This window comes from Dermacentor andersoni, chromosome 3 (genome assembly GCF_023375885.2).
Source record: "Dermacentor andersoni chromosome 3, qqDerAnde1_hic_scaffold, whole genome shotgun sequence".
Lineage (NCBI taxonomy): Eukaryota > Metazoa > Arthropoda > Arachnida > Ixodida > Ixodidae > Dermacentor > Dermacentor andersoni.
This window is the reverse complement of record NC_092816.1, coordinates 20,165,342-20,184,950: the sequence shown is the minus strand read 5'-3', so window position 1 is coordinate 20,184,950 and position 19,609 is coordinate 20,165,342. Positions and strand designations below refer to the sequence as shown.

Below are 19,609 nucleotides of genomic sequence, written 5' to 3'. Positions count from 1 at the left end.
AGAAAGTTGCTGCGGTACCATACATTCATTGCACTTCACATAATCTCAAAATAATAGCGGCAAAATCGGTGGTGGACTTGGTGTTCTCTGCCCCTGAGCGTCTACAGAAACCATGCAAACAGGTTAGTACAGAGAACAACAAAAGGCACGCATGTTCTACTCAACATCGCAAACAACTTGTAACCTGCACTCATAACGTTGTCTATGCCATTCCACTTTTGTGTGGAAGAACGTTTAAAGAGCATTGATATAATGTCGCTAGGGTAATCTCAGGTCATTTGGATATTCATTGCCGAGATTGTTCCTGCAAACCCATGTCTGAAAGTACTTGCATTCTGTATAGGGCTCGTAGCAGGATGACAAGGGAGACTGTGGAGGCCTGCGAAATTGCAAAATTAGAGGAAAGGTGCGTGGGCATCAGTGTCATTATCTCAAAAGGAGATATGATTCCTCAGTTTATCTTTGTAACCATTGCAGTATATGTTTTCACCATGCCTTGCAAACGTGTACGGTTCATCGACATGCACCATTGAATGTTCTTTTTTGCTGTCACGTTTGTTTCCGCTTGTACAGTATATATTTATCGATGCGCGCGAAAATAAAATCTTTAGTTGAAAGTGAAGCACTGTCTCTGTGTATCTATTTCTTTCTAAGTCTTCACTCAGTCGCGCTTATACACTCATGGATATTACGCCCTCAGCAACGTAAGATTTTCATGTTCAGTGTGGGAGCGAGCTGTACCATAAGGCGAAATTAGCACTGCCGTGAAGTCACACCGCAAGGTAAAATTCGCATGTAATCCGCACCCTGCATTTACTGTCAAAATTCAGTGCGGTTATACTATCGGTGTGAGATATATGCGTAAAAATGCGGTACTGTCTCACCTGCCAGTCTATCTATCAGTTGCAACAATTTTCACTGTCATCTAAAATCTGGATCGCCCAAAATATCACGCTGTGGCTGCTATATTGAAACAGTAACAAAATCTACCAGCCTCGCATATGTGGCGGAGGGTGACTTTGAGGCTAAGGATTCTGGGAAAATAGCCTTATATTGGAATATACGATATGTGAATAGGGAAGCTGGAACTTGCATCAGAACTTGTGTGTTAGTGTTGGTTGTAAGCAGTTTTATCTGTGGCTCTGCATCTGAAGCAACACACCACGAATGCAACCAGACTAGCATTTCAAGACACCACTCTCTCAAGTGCCGACCTGCACACCAAGCAACACCTTGGCTGCATACACGCTCCCAATATATACACATTCGAATCCTACAGCCACTAATCACTACTACAGGAACAGTTCATGATACATATTAAAAGGGAAAAAAAGGAAATGTCATCACACAGGCAAAGTCAGTGCAATTATTTGTAACACTCAGTGTACGTTTACCCTTTGCAGTTTTTATTCCCGGTTCCTTTGGCACATCCTTTTCAACAGTATATCATGCCCTGTGGTAGCTGTGGGCAAAACAAGTGTTTATACATCTGGTCTAACCATCACTGCACCAATTTGGTGGAGGTTGAGGCAACTTTTCTTAGGCTCACCAGCGAATCTGAGCTGACCAGTCGTATGCCCAGGCTGTCATTATTTTTACTTGTGGCACACAAATAAGGTCACCATAAAAATCACTGCACTAACATGATGAATAACTTAAAACAAATTCAGACAACAAAATGAACAAAACTCTGCTCTTCTTAAGTGATTAAGTAGCTGGTACTAAAAAAATTGAACTGCATTTATGAATTCAATGTATTTCAGCTTATCTGCATAAGGAAAAAAAATTTAGCAAATAAAACATTAACTGCTTTCTGATGCAACACTGCATTCAATAACAACCGCTGCACTAACTTCTGCTCCTATATTAGCAGCATCCAAAGAGTCAAGCTATAATCCAAACTATTTGTAATCTCACAGCCAGAAATCGCATTCCACAACCAACTCTCTGCATGGCTTCCAAAAGGTGGGCTATGGTCCCTTCTTACACAGCACCACCGGCATTCATCACAACACACACAAGGCTGATGTGAAGCAATGTTCGCAGAGCACATTGACAACTTAGTGACCGCATTAAACACCTTGGAAACGTTTATATCAATGACTAAAAAGCATTTTTACTGTCCTCTGTGCACACATTGGTCGGAGAGCAGTCCTATGAAAAATTGGCTTCCACAGTCTTTGCAGCAAGTCCACAGTGTCACAAGTGGCCAAGGTGTAAATGAATGTTGAATTGATGAAGAAGCTCATAGCATTGCCGTAATGAAGATCCTCCTGGAGAAATTTGTGGGCTTGCTTGCTCACTTCTGAATCTTCTCTATCTGTTCCATGTCTTCTGCATCCAATTTCTGAATGGGACGCGCTGCGAAGAAGAACAAGGTAAGAGTCTTATACTATAACCGGCTGTCACACAAGCCTCCTTTCACAAATTCCGTAGTACAGTTGAACCTCGCAATAACGAAATCAGCAGGGAACACGAAAAATTCACTTTCGCGAGAATTTCATTGTTGCAAAACGAGACAGCGCAGATAGGTAATGTGTCACACAATGAAACTTTACTATCAAAATTTCGTTAACCTACTTTGGCAAGCTTGCTCGAGGATATAAAACTGCATTGCCGAACATACAAAGTGCGCTACATGTGTTGATCAGCAGTGGCAGCCCTGCCGTGGAGCAGTATTTTCGGTCAACCGCTTTCAGAGATACGATCACTTTTGCGAAATATTGCACAACCCGGCATCGGACGCAGAGCAACAGCACTCCACGCATGGAGCTGCATTTCTCCTGTTCACGCTGTCACCCGTAGGCGCCAGTGCGTCCAGTGACGAGCGCGCAAGTGATCTTATTTCGTATACACGAAGGCTGTCGATCAAGATCACAGCTTCTTCGTGCAAATCTATCTCCAGTGCCAAGTCTGCACACGATGCCTGTCGGGTGGCACCAAAACCAGCGTTCTTGAAGCGAGGAATGCGTATTCCCGGACAATCGCTCAATCACAGCCCGATGCGTAACCCTCCATGCTGCAGACACCATCTCAAGCGCCATAAACAATTCCACATCGGTGGGACGGAGCTTTCCTTGTTCCTGCTACATTTTCCTTGCCGAGACGCACATTACGCACTGCACTAGGTGTGCAAAAAACGTCACATGCCGGTAGCAACATGCTGCCGCTTCAAACGGGCGATCAACAAACAAGATACTAGCAGCCATAACCTGTTTCGAGCGCGAACACTTCCGGCACTTGGTTGTTTTTGTAAACAAAATTGGTGGTGCCCACGCAAGTGTAATGTGCTGGTATATTACGCAATTTTAGTGCAAAGCAATCGCATTTGAGCACACTTCGAAGCCTGTTAGCCTTGAGTGAGTAGGTAATATGCGGGATTACGTTCCGGCAAATTTCGTCGATGCGGGATTGTAGTACAGCTACATTTCGTTGTCAAGTGGTACAAAATGCACTGAATCCTATAGACGTTCGTCGGGGATACGAAAATATTTCGTTGTCACAAGAATTTTGTAGTAGTGGGATTTCGTTATCATGGGTTTTGACTGGATCATGAATTTAGTGTACATTTACCAGGTTACAGTTTGCAAGAAAAGACAAGCTCTACTTCTCTGCGTGACATTCACATGGCAGTAGAAACTCAGCTATGCCTGGTCTGACTATGACTAAACATCCATTTACAATTGCTCAACAGTGGGATGGGAGATGGGTGAGGTGTGAGCTACAGCTCCAGAATTGACATCAAGCAGCTGAGGAGCGAATTTTCGTCATGGCGACACTGCCTTGGCTGTTAGGCATAATCAGCACTGCTTCATCAGGTGCTAGTGACCAAACTTGTGATTTGGTCTTGTTCACCAAGAAACTACTACATCACCAAAGAAAGCAAAAATGCAGTGTGTGCGGGAGACATCCTAAATGGCACTAATTTTCAATGTCATGCCTGCGAATGACATCCAAAAAAATCAAGCAACACAATGTACGATATCTGAAACTTCAATAATAAAAAAAAACAGTCAGTGGCATGGCGGCTTCATCTTCAACTTGTCTTAACTATGGACCGTGTCAATGGCAATGTGACTTTCTCACAGAAACCGAAACTGTTGATTGTACATGTTTTGAAACTTACATTCGTTCATTCTGAATAATTAAAAAATTTTGAATACTGAAATTCGATCTAAAGCAAATACCAAATAGCATAATACTACTCGAATATATTGATTATTTGCCCAAGCCTAACTATGTTACCTTGCAGACATGTTTCTCAATTCTTGATTGCAGCCACAGAAAACGAAATACTCCAAGCTGTTATGCCAAGCACAGATGCATGCCATGCTTTCAAGCTTACAACAATCACGCTACATTTGCTTTTTTAAGGGCACGAGCATTGCGTGACACTCTTGTTTCTTGCACAGAACTTCCAATTAACCTCCCGAGACGACTGAGGAGTAAATTCAAAATAAATCAGAAAAATATAGTACTGTATAAAATTCATGGGTTTTATTATAAATATGTTATCAGAGCATAAGTTTAGTTACAAATTGAGTTAATGAAGTGTCTGGAATAAATAGAATTAAAAATCCCTGAGACGACTAGGGACGAAATTCAATATAAATCATATAAAAAATATAAAAAATAGTACAGTACAAAATTCATAGGTTTCATTATAGATATGATATCAGAGCATAAGTTTAGTTACAAGTTGAGTTACTAAAGTGTACAGAATAATAAGAATTAGAAATCACTGATTACCGCACACCAAAGCAGAGAATCGTAGACTTGGAGACCTGCCACATGAGCAAGACTTAGGCGAAATTCCTGGGATCCCGCAAGTAGAAAGTGGAAGTAATGACGTCACTAATGACATCATACACAAGGAGGTGGCATATTTAACCAGCTAATTAATCAAAAACAGTTGCCTCCGAGTTCAGTTCGTGCGTTGTGTTCGCCTAAAGTTAACCTAAAGAACACCAACGCCGAGGTGGGATCGCCACTAAGAGACACCTAAGTCAATGATTAGGGTTACCTACCATTTATTCGTTTTTCAAGAACATAAATAATGCGACGCTCACATGCCCAACCAATATAGAAGCAATGGTCAGCCAATGTAATGTCAGTTAGGCTAACAGATGAACAGAAGTCATTGCCACTGTATTGATATGCTAGTATTATGCCAAAATTTGCAATATAGTGCTAATAAAAAAATGTTATCAAGAGCCCATAGAGTGCTTTCATTGTGGCAGCGCCCACCGAGCAAAGCTGGAATGGCACACAATGACACATTAAACTTACCAAAGTGCTCCTCAATCTGCTTGAGGACCGCTAAGCTTCGGTTGCCTTCCACCATATTGACAGCAATGCCCGACTTGCCAAACCGGCCCGTGCGCCCAATGCGATGCAGGTATGTTTCGCAATCGGCCCGGCCCTTCATGTCAACAGGAAGGTCAAAGTTTACGACCACAGTGACCTGCTCCACATCAATGCCTGCAAGTAAGCAAACAAACATGCAAGCAGATTCAAAACCATACATTTGGAAACTGAAACTGGACAAAGCAGAACCAGACCAGACAACTCTCAACACAAAAAAAAGAAAGAAAGAGATCCAGTAAAAGAATAATGACAATGTAACTGGTGTACCACTAATGCTTGCTGTTTTACAAAAATTGAACCAAGCCTTAAATAATACATCTGGAAAAACCCATCTCACAATGAATGTCAACCTTACTGCAATTAGCATTGAAGCAATATATCGAAACACCATACTGCAATGTAAACGAAACGGCACAGTCCACATCGCCATAGCCATCAGCAGAAATCATACGAGGACAGGTAACGCCAGAACACTTCATTCTTATTTGTGCCTTCACAGACTTTTCTTATTAGTGCCTTCACAGACTTTATCATTGCGTTTACTGCTGTTCATAAACCCCCACCATAGAGTTTCATATAATATTTACTAGAGGGAACTATGGAACTAGTGTCTACAGGAGCTGCAAGCGAGGTGCTTCAACCAGCATAGGAATGATGGTTAGTAGAGACCTTGGATTTGCCTAAACTTTGTCCTCCTGGCTTCAAACGGCTTTGTAACTTTCTAAACTCATCATTTTCAACAAAGTACGGCTATAAATAATTAAATAATCATTATTAAAATTGATGGCAGGATCAAAACACTAGACCTCTAGCATAGAAGCCAGACATTGAAACCATTCCGCCACAGACACATGCATCGATAAGTGGCACAGAACACCCTAATAAATTTCTCACAGGCAAGCTAGCACCTTTGAATGTGGCCACCTCGACAGGCTGAATCACTGCAATTACGTAGTAGCAATTATGCTTGTTGGGGATAAGGCCATGTATGAGACTGATAATAGGCTTGTGGTGAATCTGGAAACAGTACCCTTTTTTTGCTGTTGATAAAGGCAGTGGAAATAGCGAGCCCGGAGCAGACAATGGCGATGGCAGGACGGAAGAAGCCATAAACTTGAGACTTACCCCTGGCACAGACATTGGTGGTGATGAGGACACGGTCGAGACCCTTGCGGAATCGTTGTAGTACAGCAATACGCTGTTCAATGGTGAGCTCGCCGGAGAGCAGGGCCACAGCATGACCCTCCTTGGTCATTTGTCCGGCCAGCCAGACAGCTGCCTGACGTGTGTGGCAAAAGATAATTGTCTGCCCAATAGCCAGCACACCGTAGATGTTGGAAATAGCCGAGAACTTTTCTTCCTTACTAGCACACACCACATAGTACTGCTTGATGTTCTCCAGGGTTTCCTCCTCCTTGCGCAAGCGGATCACCACGGGGTTGGAGATGATCATCTCTGCAAACTCCATCACATCCTTGTCGTAGGTGGCTGAGAACAGCATCATCTGGCAGTTTGGAGAAAGCCGCCTGCAAAGACACATGTCACATTGCCATGCGACTGCTGAAATACCAAACTGACACTACTTAACAAAAAAGATGCAAGGGCCCCTCACCAGGCCACAGAGCAAATTTCGGATATACGCTGGATGTTGTTACGTGCCCTCTAAGGAGTGTTCTACCGCAAGAATTTTTCAAATTGGTTCATTAATAGCCAAGATATAAATATTTCAGAGTCGAAAACCCTCGATCTCAAAAGACGAACACCACTGCCAAGAGAGACACTCCCCACTTGTCCCGTCTAGCCTCCGCAAACAAAGTTCCTTCCCTGTGTTCGCCCATGCCGGAGCCGGAGAATTGCGTGATGCATACGTCACGAGCCCTGCCTCTTTTTTTTTTTTTTTCTCGCTTCTTTTGCTGTGCGACGAGCTAACAATGATGGCCTCAAACACGAGCTGTTACGTTTGTCTTGTTTCGTGCAGCGCACAATTTTGTGCGCTGTGCACTAGGACACCCCCAACTAGCAGTATGAACCAGTGCTGCATGAACACTGAGGCAGATGCAAGCGGATCACAGAGCATGATCGCGCACTGGAACACAGTAGAAAGTCACATAGTTTCGTTGTCAGCACACGCAACTGCACTACGTGGGAACAAGCAGACGAAACGAAAGTACATCTCTTGCTGCAGTGCAAAGTAAAACAAAAACATGCAGACATTCTGTTTTTGTGCATTTTATAATTTCTCTAAACTTAATTTGTCTAGTGATGCAACAGATTACACAAATAACAGATGTTGCCTTGAATGATTCTCAAAGAGATGTGTCCCTATGAGCAACATCACAGCGCGAACACAAACACATAGGTGTACGTGCACACATACGTCAACCCTCCAGCTTGGAGCACGGCGCCTACGAGGAGAAGGGCAAATGGCACTCAGTTTGAAACTTCAGCTGTTTCCGTGGCACGTAGCAATGTAACACTTGGCAGACATGATCGTTAGCATGCATTGTATGCACTGCACTTGTCAGCTCAAAATGGCCAGACCTAGTGCAGGGCGCTTTAAACAATAATTTATTCTTCACATTAGGACAGCTAGCAACTGTGACACTTTGTGGTGGAGTTGTTAAAGATCAGCACACCTAGAAAATGGGAAGGGTGAAAACATACAGACATGCCAGATGTGTTTATTAATATTAAATAATCTTGCAAACATATGACAAATGCACCAGTGTAACAAATAAGCATTCTGGTGATGAACACATAGAACATAACAAAAACAAAAGTAAAAGGTAAACAAAACAGAGGCATCTATAAACCTAAACAGGCACTGCTTTTGCTTATTTTGTTCTTGAGTCATCAAAAACAACTCTACCATTTTAGTTATGCAATCAAATATTGGCCATATACATACATCCTTCTATATAGTAGTACGACACATGAAATCATAGCTTATCCAATAGCAGTTCAACAAAGGATTACTGCTTTAGTATTGCACAGCGCTGTAATTATACACAGCAGGACATGTCGGCTAAGCTGTAGCCTGCCTTCTGAAAACACAACACACAAACACCGCTAAGCAAATGCTGCACAGCCATTATGAACCAGTGCAGAACAATATAAACATTGAGGGCACTCACTTGTGGATGCGTATGGACTGGTCATGATGTCCCTGCTGGGCAATCATGATGTCTGCCTCATCCAGCACAAAGACTTTGATGCGTGACAGGTCAAAGAACTTGAACTTAAAGGCCCAGTCAATGATCTTTCCTGGTGTGCCCAGGATTACTTGGTCTTCGATCTTTTCTCCTTGCGAGACTGAAAAGCACAGAAACATCACTTTCATAAATTGTGAATGATGGCAGCTAGTACACTGTCTTTGATAGAATGCACCAATGTCTCAGTACAATCAGTTTCACCTCATTTTCCAACATTAAAGTGGAACTGACGCAAAATTGTTCTCGCCTTTCGTTGCTTTGTTAGTAGCCGCCAACTCCGTAATTACGGTACGATGGATCAATATGTCAAACATGCAAAAAAATCACTAATTGTGAGGTCTTTTAATGTGACAAATTCAAAACGTGCGCCATATTCTTTGGTGTCACGTTTGTTTACAAGTCATCTGCATACATCGTGAAAATTGGACGGGTGAGGGGTCACGTGGTGTCACTGATGCATGGGTCAATGCAACAGTCGAAGCCACATTGTGATCGTCTTGTCAAAAGCTTTAGAAGATGTAATAGGGGAGAGAAGGTGAAAGGTACAAAGGGCATTGTACATTTCAACAGAAAGCACAACCAATCTTCCATAGTAGGTATGAGCCATGACTTTAGAGAAAAACAGCAATGATAACACCAGGGAACAAAACTTATTATTAAGGTGAAAACCTTAGGTGTCTATGTTGGCGGTGACCTTGGCGAAACTGTGCCATGATGAAAAGTGGCCAACACCACAGAGAGTAAAAACACGTAAAAAAAATCTTGTATTACTGTCACATTTCTCAGGGAGGTTCCTGTAAACAAAGTAAATTAATGGCTTTGAAAAAAAAAATTTGGTACATTTCGGTCTGGGTAGGAATCGAACCCAGGCCTTTGGGATGTGAGACGAGCATGCTTTCCTGAAGCCACGGCTGCTCCATGGTTCTAGCTTACTAAAGGTTTGCCTACTGCATGCCTGAATGTACACATCACGTCACAGCCATCTCTCTGACTAGTGCGTGCGTTAGTGGGCAGCACACATGATGGTGCAAAGGAAGTGGCGCCACATCACGAGCGTATAAAATGAGCGCATTGCTGATGTTCCAAGGTCTCCAAATGGTATAATGCTTTCACATTCCTACATGTAAGCAGTCATAAGTGTGTGCCGAATTTTAAGTTTAGTAATTGCCGCTGCACCGGGTGTTGCGCAGAAAAGCGGGCGCATGCACTTTGCGCACTGATGTCAAAGTCGGAGCGATGGAGGAGTGCACACGCTCTTGCAGCTTGTGAGGATAGCCACGCAAGTACACCACTGCGGAAGAAGCGCGTGCTGCTGCGCCTTGGTGAGGAGGTAGCCTTAGAGCCACAGGTGCATTTCCCATTGTGGCTCGTTGTGTCTTGCAAGAAGAATAGCCCCAATTGTATAACTTAATGCATTACCAATATGTCTTACAAAGAAGTCTAACCCCAGATTGTATAACGTCATGTATTCTTTTAGCGTAGAATTTGGAAAAGTGCAAAGTTAAAGAGAAAATAATTGTTTATGCAGTGTGTGTTCAGCTTTCAGTAAGACATGGTCACTGTGCAGCTTGCAATCACTGGACCAGGCTGACTGGCATGCATCAGCGATTTGTGACCACTACCTCCAATTTTCATGACATTAATAGAGAACATGTAAACAAGCCCTAGGTAAAGAAGTAGTGCTCTATTTGGTATGCATATTGAAACAGTTACCTTAAAGCTTAAAGGGGGGTATAGGTCATGATTTTTTTGTGCTTTTAAGGAATAGTGGCACGATACCGTAATTATGGGATTGACAGCTATGTAAAAAAATTATGGGGTTTTATGTGTCAAAACCAAGAGATGATTACAGGGCACGCTGTAGTGGGGGCTCTGGAATAATTTGGACCACCTGGGGTTCTTTAATGGTCACCTAAATCAAAGTACACAGGTGTTTTCGCATTTCACCCCCATCGAAATGTGGCTGCTGTATCATATCTGATGAAAGCGCATGTGCTATCTACATGCACGATTGCCACGTGCATATACTCGCCCCTCACTGTTACTAACCCTTTCCACCTTCGACTATAAATAACGATGCAGAATAAAGGTGTGGGTGATTTTGCTTCTTGACAACCCAGCTGTCCAGTCTGTTCGTTGCACACGAGAACGAAACATGGTGTCAGAAGTCAGATGCAAGGCTACCAGCTTAAGCGAATGGTACCTGGGATAGGTGAACGTGAGAAGCAACGACATGGAGCACCTGAGGCAACCTGAACCGCTACGCCTGACAATGGATGGCAGAAGGAACTGGAAGCAGTTTCGTGAGCAGTTCGAATTTTTTCTGCAAGCGACGGTATGCAAAGCCAATTCAAGGTCGGAAGCGGCGAAGACAAGGCGGGGGAGGAAGCCTTTGACGTTTTCAACAATTTTGTGTTCAGCGGAGAAGAGAACAAGGAAGACTACAATACTGTGATTGCCAAGTTCGAAGAATACTGCGCGGAGCAGCAGAATGAAATCCACGAGCCATACGTTTTCCGTTCTCGTAGTCAAGGTGAGGCGGAGCCTTTTGAGCAGTTTCTACGCGAGTTGAAAAAACAAGCGCAGCACTGCAACTTTGGGACCATGGCAGACGATAGGGTACGAGACCAAATTGTCTTTGGAACAAACTCGCCAAGGCTTCGAGAAAAGATGCTCAGGGACAAAAACCTGACCTTGGAAAAGGTTGTCATCCTATGCAAGGCGGCCGAAACATCAACACGCCAAAACGAATTCTGGCAGAAAACAAAGGAAGAACTCGATATGAACGCTGTCACAGCCAGCAAGAGCACTCCTAGAGGGTCCAGGCAGGATCTAAAATGCAACCGCTGCAACCGAAGGCATGCCGTGAGACGCTGCCCAGCTTATGGCAAAGTCTGTTACTTGTGTAATGGGCGAAATCACTTCGCATGTTGTTGCAGCGAGAAAGAGCACGTATACGAAGTGCAGCATCAGAACAACGACTTCGAAGTACTGAATGTCACCAGCAGCAGCGCAAGCAGAGAACGAGACTGGCATGTGAATGCATGCATTGACGGCAAGTACGTCACCTTTAAGGTGGACACAGGATCGCAGGCAAACGTGTTGCTACTTTCTATATTTCGCAAGTTCAAGGTGACCAGTCTGATGCCCAGTTGCGCCGTTCCGAGATCCTATGGGGGCAACATGATCAAGCATGTTGGGAAGTTTTCAGCGCCAGTCAAGATTGGTGCCCGCGAGGCGTGTGCAAGTTTTTTTGCGGTAAAGAAGGACCACAGCGCTATCTTACGCTTAGAAACCAGCGAGAAGCTAGGAATTGTACAGCGCGCTGTTGACTGCGTGACGACGAGCAACACCGAAGCAATTGTGAAGGAGTTCCCACGTCTTTTCCATGGAACAGGGCGCAGCCCGCTTGAATACAAGATTGCACTGCACAAGGATGCCGTGCCAGTCGTCCAGCCAGCTAGAAGAGTGCCCATGTCCCTGCGAGAGCTTCTCCGTACTGAACTAGGCAGAATGGAAAAGGAAGGCATTATCCAGAAGGTCAGCAGCCCCACAGATTGGGTAAGCCCCCTTGTCATTGTACTAAAGAAAGACGGCAAATTGCGAGTCTGCATGGACCCAAGACGCATCAACGAAAACATCAAGAGGGAGCACTACCAAATGCCGCGCAGAGAGGATATTGAGGCAGACTTAGCAGGCGTGAAGTTTTTTTCGCGTCTCGATACAAACGCGGGATTTCATCAAATCGCATTAGACGAACACTCATCGAAGATATGCACATTCGCGACGCCCTTCGGCCGCTATCGCTTTCTTCGACTACCGTTCGGTATAGCTTCGGCTAGCGAAGTGTTTCAAAAAGCCCTTAACGAGGTTTTTGATGGCCTGCCAGGTGTACGCGTGTACGTAGACGATGTGCTAATCTGGGGAGGGACCAGGGCCGAACACGATGAGAGGCTGCGCAGAGCATTAGAAGCAGCTGAAAAAGCAGGCCTTACCTTCAATGCATCCAAGTGTCGCTTTGGCCTGCAAGAAGTACTCTTCCTGGGTGACATCATTAGCGACAAGGGCATTAGGCCAAATCCAGATCTCGTTGATGGTCTTTTAAAAATGCCAGAACCTCTGGACAAATTGGCGGTACAAAGACTGCTGGGAGTTGTTAATTACTTCAGCAAGTACCTACCGTCACTCTCGCAGCGTACGTCTACTTTACGATCCCTCGTCAAGGTGTCATCTTTGATTGGGCACCAACCCACGAAAAGGAATGGCAGGCTATATGTCAGGGTTTAAGTAATGCACCATTGCTTGCCATATTTGAACCGAGTCTGGAGACAAAAGTAACTGCAGATGCCTCTCAGAGAGGTGTTGGTGCGGCGCTCCTGCAACGTCATGGAGACTGCTGGCAGATGGTCGCCTACGCGCCAGGAGCTTTGACAGAATCGGAGCAAAGATATTCGCAGATTGAAAAAGAGGCGTTGGCTTTAGCTTTCGGTTGCGAAAAGTTCAACCATTTTGTTTATGGCCGCCCCCTCATCCTCGAGAGTGACCACAGTCCACTGATAAACATATCAAAGAAAGGCATAAGTGATATGCCACCAAGTGCAACGATTTTTCTTGAGATTGACGAAATATGACTACACGCTAACATTTATTCCTGGCAAACAAATGGCCCTTGCTGATATGCTGTCCCGATCACCTGTTGCAGGACTCAATGCAGCTTCAGACACGAGTGACATTGAGATCCATGCCGTCACGGTCGTATCAGCACTCGTAAGTGAAACGACAGCTAGAAAACTTGCACAGGAAACGGCTCTCGATCCACATCTTGGCACTGTGTTAAGAAAGCTTGCGAAGGGAGAACCTGTTGGCGGCCCCCTGAAACCAGTGGCCGCAGAGCTGTCCGTAGTAAACGGCATATTATTGAAAGGGACGAAAGTAGTCATACCGACAAGCATGCGCGGCGACATATTGAAGCGGATCCACGCAGGCCATCTGGGCGAGGTAAAGTGCAAACCTAGAGCAAGGCAAATGGTCTATTGGCCAAACAAACTCAGACATTCAGTCCTTGATTGAAAGATGTCCAACCTGCAAGACATTTGCTTATAAGCAGCCATTGGAGCCTTCAATCATGCAACCTACGCCTACACAGCCATGGTACCGTATCGGCGTCAATCTTTTTCAGTACTCTGAAAGGGATTATTTGTGTGCATACGACTCTATCTCCAATTTCCCTGAGGTAACGCTACTGCCCGAGACAACAGCCAGTGCTGTTATCGATAGGCTGAGTGAAATATTGCTACACAACAGCCGCCACAGTGTGGCTGCACTGAGGAGGACAAAGCCGACGTGTGTGCCGGCTTGATATAGCATCGCCATTTTGGCTTCCGTGAGCTTCCCTGTAAATAAATTGTAAATAGTATTCGGCTTCAGCTTCACGTAACAATATTTTCAAGGTACGGCATCCCAGTCGAGGTTTGTACAGACAATGGCCCACAGTTTAGCAGCCAAGAGTTTATTATTTTTGCAAAGCGTTACGACTTCAAACATGTGACATCAAGCCCGCAGTATCCTCAATCAAACGGGCTCGCAGAGAAGGGTGTACAGGTGGTGAAACGTATTCTAAAGAAAATAAAAGCTGCAGGAGAGTGTTTTTGGCTGGGCTTGAAATTACAGGGCGAGTCCTGTTGAAGATGGCCGGTCTCCTGGGCAACTGCAGCAAGGAAGGCAGCTACGCACACCATTGCCGAACTTCAATCCAATGTCGGCGACTCTCGTCAAGAAACACCGGCTGAGAAGTCGTCATAGGCGCACCTTACCAGGCCTCAGCAACAATGACGGGGTACGCTTGAATGGAACATCATGGGCCAGGAAAGCCAAGGTGGTCGGATCGGCCGGCCCACGATCCTTCTATGTGCGCACAGAGAACAATAAAGTGCAGAGACGCAACCGTCGGCATCTTCTGCCGACGAAGGAATCATATGAGGTTGGCTCATCAGACGACGAAGATATGACCGACAACCAGACCCCATTTCAAGGTGTGGCGTCAACTACTACTGCAGCCTCGCCCGTGGTAGCTCAACAGCCGTCGCCTCAACCATTGTGACGCAGCCAACGACAGACGCGGTAGCCAGAGCATCTGGGTTATGACCAGCAGTTCCAGCAGACAAGCCAGCGGTATTAACTTCGTCATGTAATTACTGTTTGGAAAGAGGATGTATCATATCTGATGAAAGCGCATGTGCTATCTACATGCACGATTGCCACGTGCATATACCCGCCCCTCACTGTTACTAACCCTTTCCACCTTCGACTATAAATAACGATGCAGAATAAAGGCGTGGGTGATTTTGCTTCTTGGCAACCCAGCTGTCCAGTCTGTTCATTGCACACAAGAACGTGATGCCCGGGGTTCAATCCCACAGCCACATGCTTAGCAGCCCAGCACCATAGCCACCAAGCTACCACGGCTACCAAGCTACTGTTTTAGATAGCTATATTGGGGGGAGGAGGGGAGTGAAAACTAGGTTAAGGAAAAGAGGATATAAAGAAAGGAAAAAAAAGAATAATAATAAAATAGGAGGGGGAGCAAAAGGCTAGGTGGCGCCAGCTGCCGCCCGTTACAAAGGGTATAGCCGCCATCCATCCATCCATCCGTGGGCAGACCGCTATGTGGTCAAGCAAAAAAATGCGGGCTAGGGAATCTTTGTGTCTGCATTCTTATATTTCTCAGCACAGCTAGCCTGTATACATCAACTGGCCCTTAACTGTTTAACTTTATGTATTAGGAATGTCGGTAAAACATTTATATGCATATCACATACAGCAATGCAGTGCTAGCAGCTTTCTAGCCCTAAATTATATCCTCAATGGCAACATTCCATTGCGAATGGTACAGAGTGATACTTACACAAACTAATGCATGCAATTAGCAATGTTTTTCTAAAGATCTGCCATTAGATTGGAAGGTCAGAAGTAATATGCCTTGAACTGAAACCAACATAAGCATGCCTCTTCCTGCTCATGTTTTTATGTTAGAGCAAAACTACTTCACCACTCACATGCAGTAAACCTTGTAGCTACGTTCACCTGTGCATCACCCATGAAATTTCCAAAAGATCAATTTCGAGGATTCACTTCTGTCTAACATGGCAACCAGAACAATGAATCACTAGAATGTTGGCTGTTCTATTCGCTGGCTCAGAAAATCAGTGAAGTTATATCCCAAAAGAGATTGATCCGGAATACAGCCCAAGTACACACTATGAAGCGGTCTGTGGTGTGTGTTTCTCTTCCGTGTGTGTCGTCCAAATGTTGCGCAATCGAGCCTCTAATATGCTATACCAACACGCCCAGTCCTAAACCTTGGCAAGCCCATTAAAACATGTAGATAAATATGCTGTCCCTTCACAATTTTTTGCAGACCATACCAAAAGCAGCATAAATACTTTGTGGGACACTGCAATGATAGAAATTAATGTCAGCGCTGCTCTTGTTACTAAGTGCAGGACTTCAGAAGTCATTAATTCCTACCATCTTCACTTAAAGGTAATAAAATTACATTTAGCCTTAGCTGTGTACCAAGTATCTGAGCAAATGCTTGCAAATTATAGGAGCTTTACTCTGAAACTGCTTTTAATAATGCACAGTTGCTGAAGGATGAAAGAAAGCACTGTTTGGTCAACCAGAAAGCCTGACATGCAGCACAGTACTGAGAGCTTGCAACAATGTCGTGACAGCTGCCTTATTAGAACACTGCTGGCACATTAGTATGCTGTACTTGTTGAAATACATTTATCTCCAAGCTTATTTGTGCCTGTGCTGCAAAGGTTGTGAACAGTACTAAAACACTGCACAAATACATCACATGCAAGCTAAGTGTAGCAAATATGGCAGACAACATAGTTTTGACTGGCTTGCCTACACATAGCTTTAACTTGTTCCTTTACAAATGATGCTCTTATAGATGTCCTCCCTCCCGCCCTCCTCACACGGACAATTTTCTACTTATTTTATATTACTCTGTACTTAAGGCTCATCCCCTCTTTACAGAATTGCTTGAGTGCTGAAAGCTGCAAATCTCATTAATGTCAATAACAGTCTGCCCAGCAACACATTCTTTTAAGCTGTCACATGGTTCACCACTTCGTACACATTTGAACCACTTCTTTTGCGGGGCACTTTGCTGGCTGTCATTTCTTAATAACATTGCCCTTCAGTGATTTGCTATTTCTACTCCTCTGCCTCAGGCTGTCATTGTCTGACGTTTCCAGAGGGGCTGCCAATGTCTGTTTTCAGTTAATTCACTTTGGCGTGTGACCTGAAAGATGGCAAGGACTTCAGATAGCTACACACAAAGATAAGCCACATTCAGTTTAAAGCTCGACAGAATGTTTTTTAGCTGTGTATGGTGCTTTAATACGGAATGATCAACGATTGAACAAAATCACCCCAAAGCCCATATAGGGGGGCTGCTAAAGCTTGCAATGCAGCAGGCATCATGCAACATAGCGCGGCCGACAAGGCAAGCATAAATAGACGGAAAAAATTAGAAAGAACCTCACAGGTGACTCCGCGCACGGCATAGCAGAAGGTGATGCGGGTGCAGAACTGTGCCATCCTCTTAGCCACCTCGCCAGTCTGTATGGCCAACTCGTACGTGGGTGACAGGATCAGCACCTGCGGGTACCGCTGCTCCTCCTCCACTCGACTTAAGCTGGCCAGAATAAAGGCGGCAGTCTTTCCCGTGCCGCTCTGTGACTGAGCAATCATGTTCTGCGGAGGGTCAGCCAACAACGTGGGTAATGCAGTCTCCTGGATCTTGGACGGCAGGTCAAAGCCACTCGCGTACACGCCTTTCAGAAGTTCTGGGCGAAGCTTCAGCTCTTCAAACGTCTTGATTGAGTACAGTGGCGACTTAGGGTCTTTGCGCTGGACCTCCACGTCGTGTGTCGAGCGCACAAGACGCGACCGGATTATTTTCTGCATCAATGACGCTTCCGCCGGGGTGACCACTGAAACGAGGAGCGCGTAGTGTAACCACGTGGTCGTCTCGCTCACGTAAAACACGCATTGCAATACTTACCGGGCTCATCTCCCTCTGTAGCCGCTGGTTTGCTATCAGCGTCACTGGACTTTTCATCGTTGTCGCTCGGACCAGCGTCTCCGGACCCATCGATGCTAACTCCTGACACCTGCAAAACAACTGTCAGCGAACATTGCCGTTTCTCACAACGTTGTTTTTACCTTGTCAGTGAGACTTGAGACTAGTTTCTCTTGCTCGTCTGCGTCCTGAGCCCAACTTGACATTTTGTTAAGTCAGGCGAACACAATTCTTCGAACACGGAGTGAAATACCGCAACAAAACACAGCTAACACCGCGTCGGAATGATAGTGATAATGTATTCGCGTCAGCGCCACCTGCTTTACTATTCGCTTTCCGGCAATTTTGACGCGAAACGCCTTTTGTTCAGCAACAACTATAAACTAGATGACAGAGAATGCTAATAAGCTTTATAATAGATAACATCATAATCAACTTAAGAGAAAGCATAACGTTGCTCATACGCATTCTTAAAATATAGTTTGTTTCTTGACTTCATGTTGAGCGCGGGCTTTCTAAACGCTTTTTTTTTTTAAGTTCCCGTTGTGCACTGTGAGTATTTTCTACTAACAATGGTCGTCCACAAATGTCACCATCATTTTATTGCAGCGATGCTGTATACCTCTATATGGTATGAAGAACTTTATTTAGGTCCTGAGGCATCACTCTGGGACTGATGCGGGCCGCTCTCACGTCGGGAAAGAGAGGCCGAGCCCCCATGCCTCACACGGGCCCTCCGGACAGCCCTGGGTTGGTCCGCCAGCACTTCACTGTGCAGCATGCGCTGCCACCACTGTTCACCTCGATAACCATCACCGGCCAACGCCAAGCAGCGCCAAAGCATGTATTTTAAATCGAGCAAAACCCCACACTTACTACAATAGACTGAAACCCCGCAGTCCGGATTAATTTAATAATTATGACCGGGTTAGGGTACGTTCGTGTCTGCAGAAGCCTTACCCTCCAAGGAAATTTTCGTGTCGTAAGCAAGAAAATCTCCATAGGGGACCTATCCCGAAGATAGTGCAATACCGACCCGTCCCGCGGCGAACGTTAAGCAGGCGTTAAGCACTCCCCATACGTGGACCTATCCCGAAGCGAGTGCAATGCCGGCCCGACCCGTGGCGGAGGTGAAGCAGGCGTTAAACATTCCTCATACGTGGGCCGATCCCGAATATAGTGCAATGCCGGCCCGACCCGCGGCGGAGGTGAAGCAGGCGTTAAGAGGAAGCTTTAGCTCGGGTGCTCCTATCTATAAATACATGTAAAAGGAGAATTCGTTTTTCTCGGCAACCATTGCACTAAATTTGACGGGGTTTGCTGCATTTAAAAGAAAAGCTTAAAATCTAGTGACTGTTGGTTTTGAATTTTCGATTTAGGTCGTCAAATTTTTATAAAAATTTGGCAAAAATCGCAAATTTTCAAAAAACGACACTATCAAGTTTACAACTCCGCAACTCAGCAAGAAAAAATGATATCGCAATTCTGTGAATTGTACCTGATAGCACATCTAAAGCGGACAAAATTGATATGTTACACATGAACCTCGAAAAATGGAGTAATGTGTAATTACAACTTTTGCAGAACCTTTGTAAACAACGTATCAAATTCACGTAAGATGTAAACTGACATATCAAATTTGTCCGCTTTGAATGGTCTAATGGATGCCGTTTACAGAATCGCGATATCTGTTCTTGGTGCAGAGCTATTAGCTTGTAAACTTCGTGCTTCTATTTTTTTCAAACGTCTGAATTTTTGAAAATCCTTTTAACAAATTTCAAGCCCTAAATCAATATTCCGCTTCCAACAGTCACTAGAATTTAACTTTCTCTCTCAAATGCAACAAATTTCATTAAAATCGGTCCAGGGGTTATCTCAGAAAAACGTTTTTGCGTTTTTACATGTATTTGAATAGGCCGCGTCGGAGTTAGGC

The 19,609-nt window shown here is 44.7% G+C and overlaps 1 protein-coding gene across 1 annotated transcript; it reads right to left on the bottom strand.

Annotated features, from left to right (window-relative positions):
* Positions 1 to 1,385: 1,385 nt before the first annotated feature.
* Positions 1,386 to 17,974, bottom strand: Dbp80 (putative ATP-dependent RNA helicase Dbp80). The gene is made up of 7 exons (XM_050168993.3): positions 17,820 to 17,974; positions 17,659 to 17,767; positions 17,138 to 17,587; positions 8,502 to 8,679; positions 6,493 to 6,893; positions 5,290 to 5,481; positions 1,386 to 2,361 (listed from the first exon to the last, which is right to left on the bottom strand). Exons 1-7 carry the CDS (start codon positions 17,880 to 17,882, stop codon positions 2,300 to 2,302), a joined length of 1,455 nt encoding a protein of 484 aa, XP_050024950.1. The 5' UTR covers positions 17,883 to 17,974; the 3' UTR covers positions 1,386 to 2,299.
* Positions 17,975 to 19,609: the final 1,635 nt, after the last annotated feature.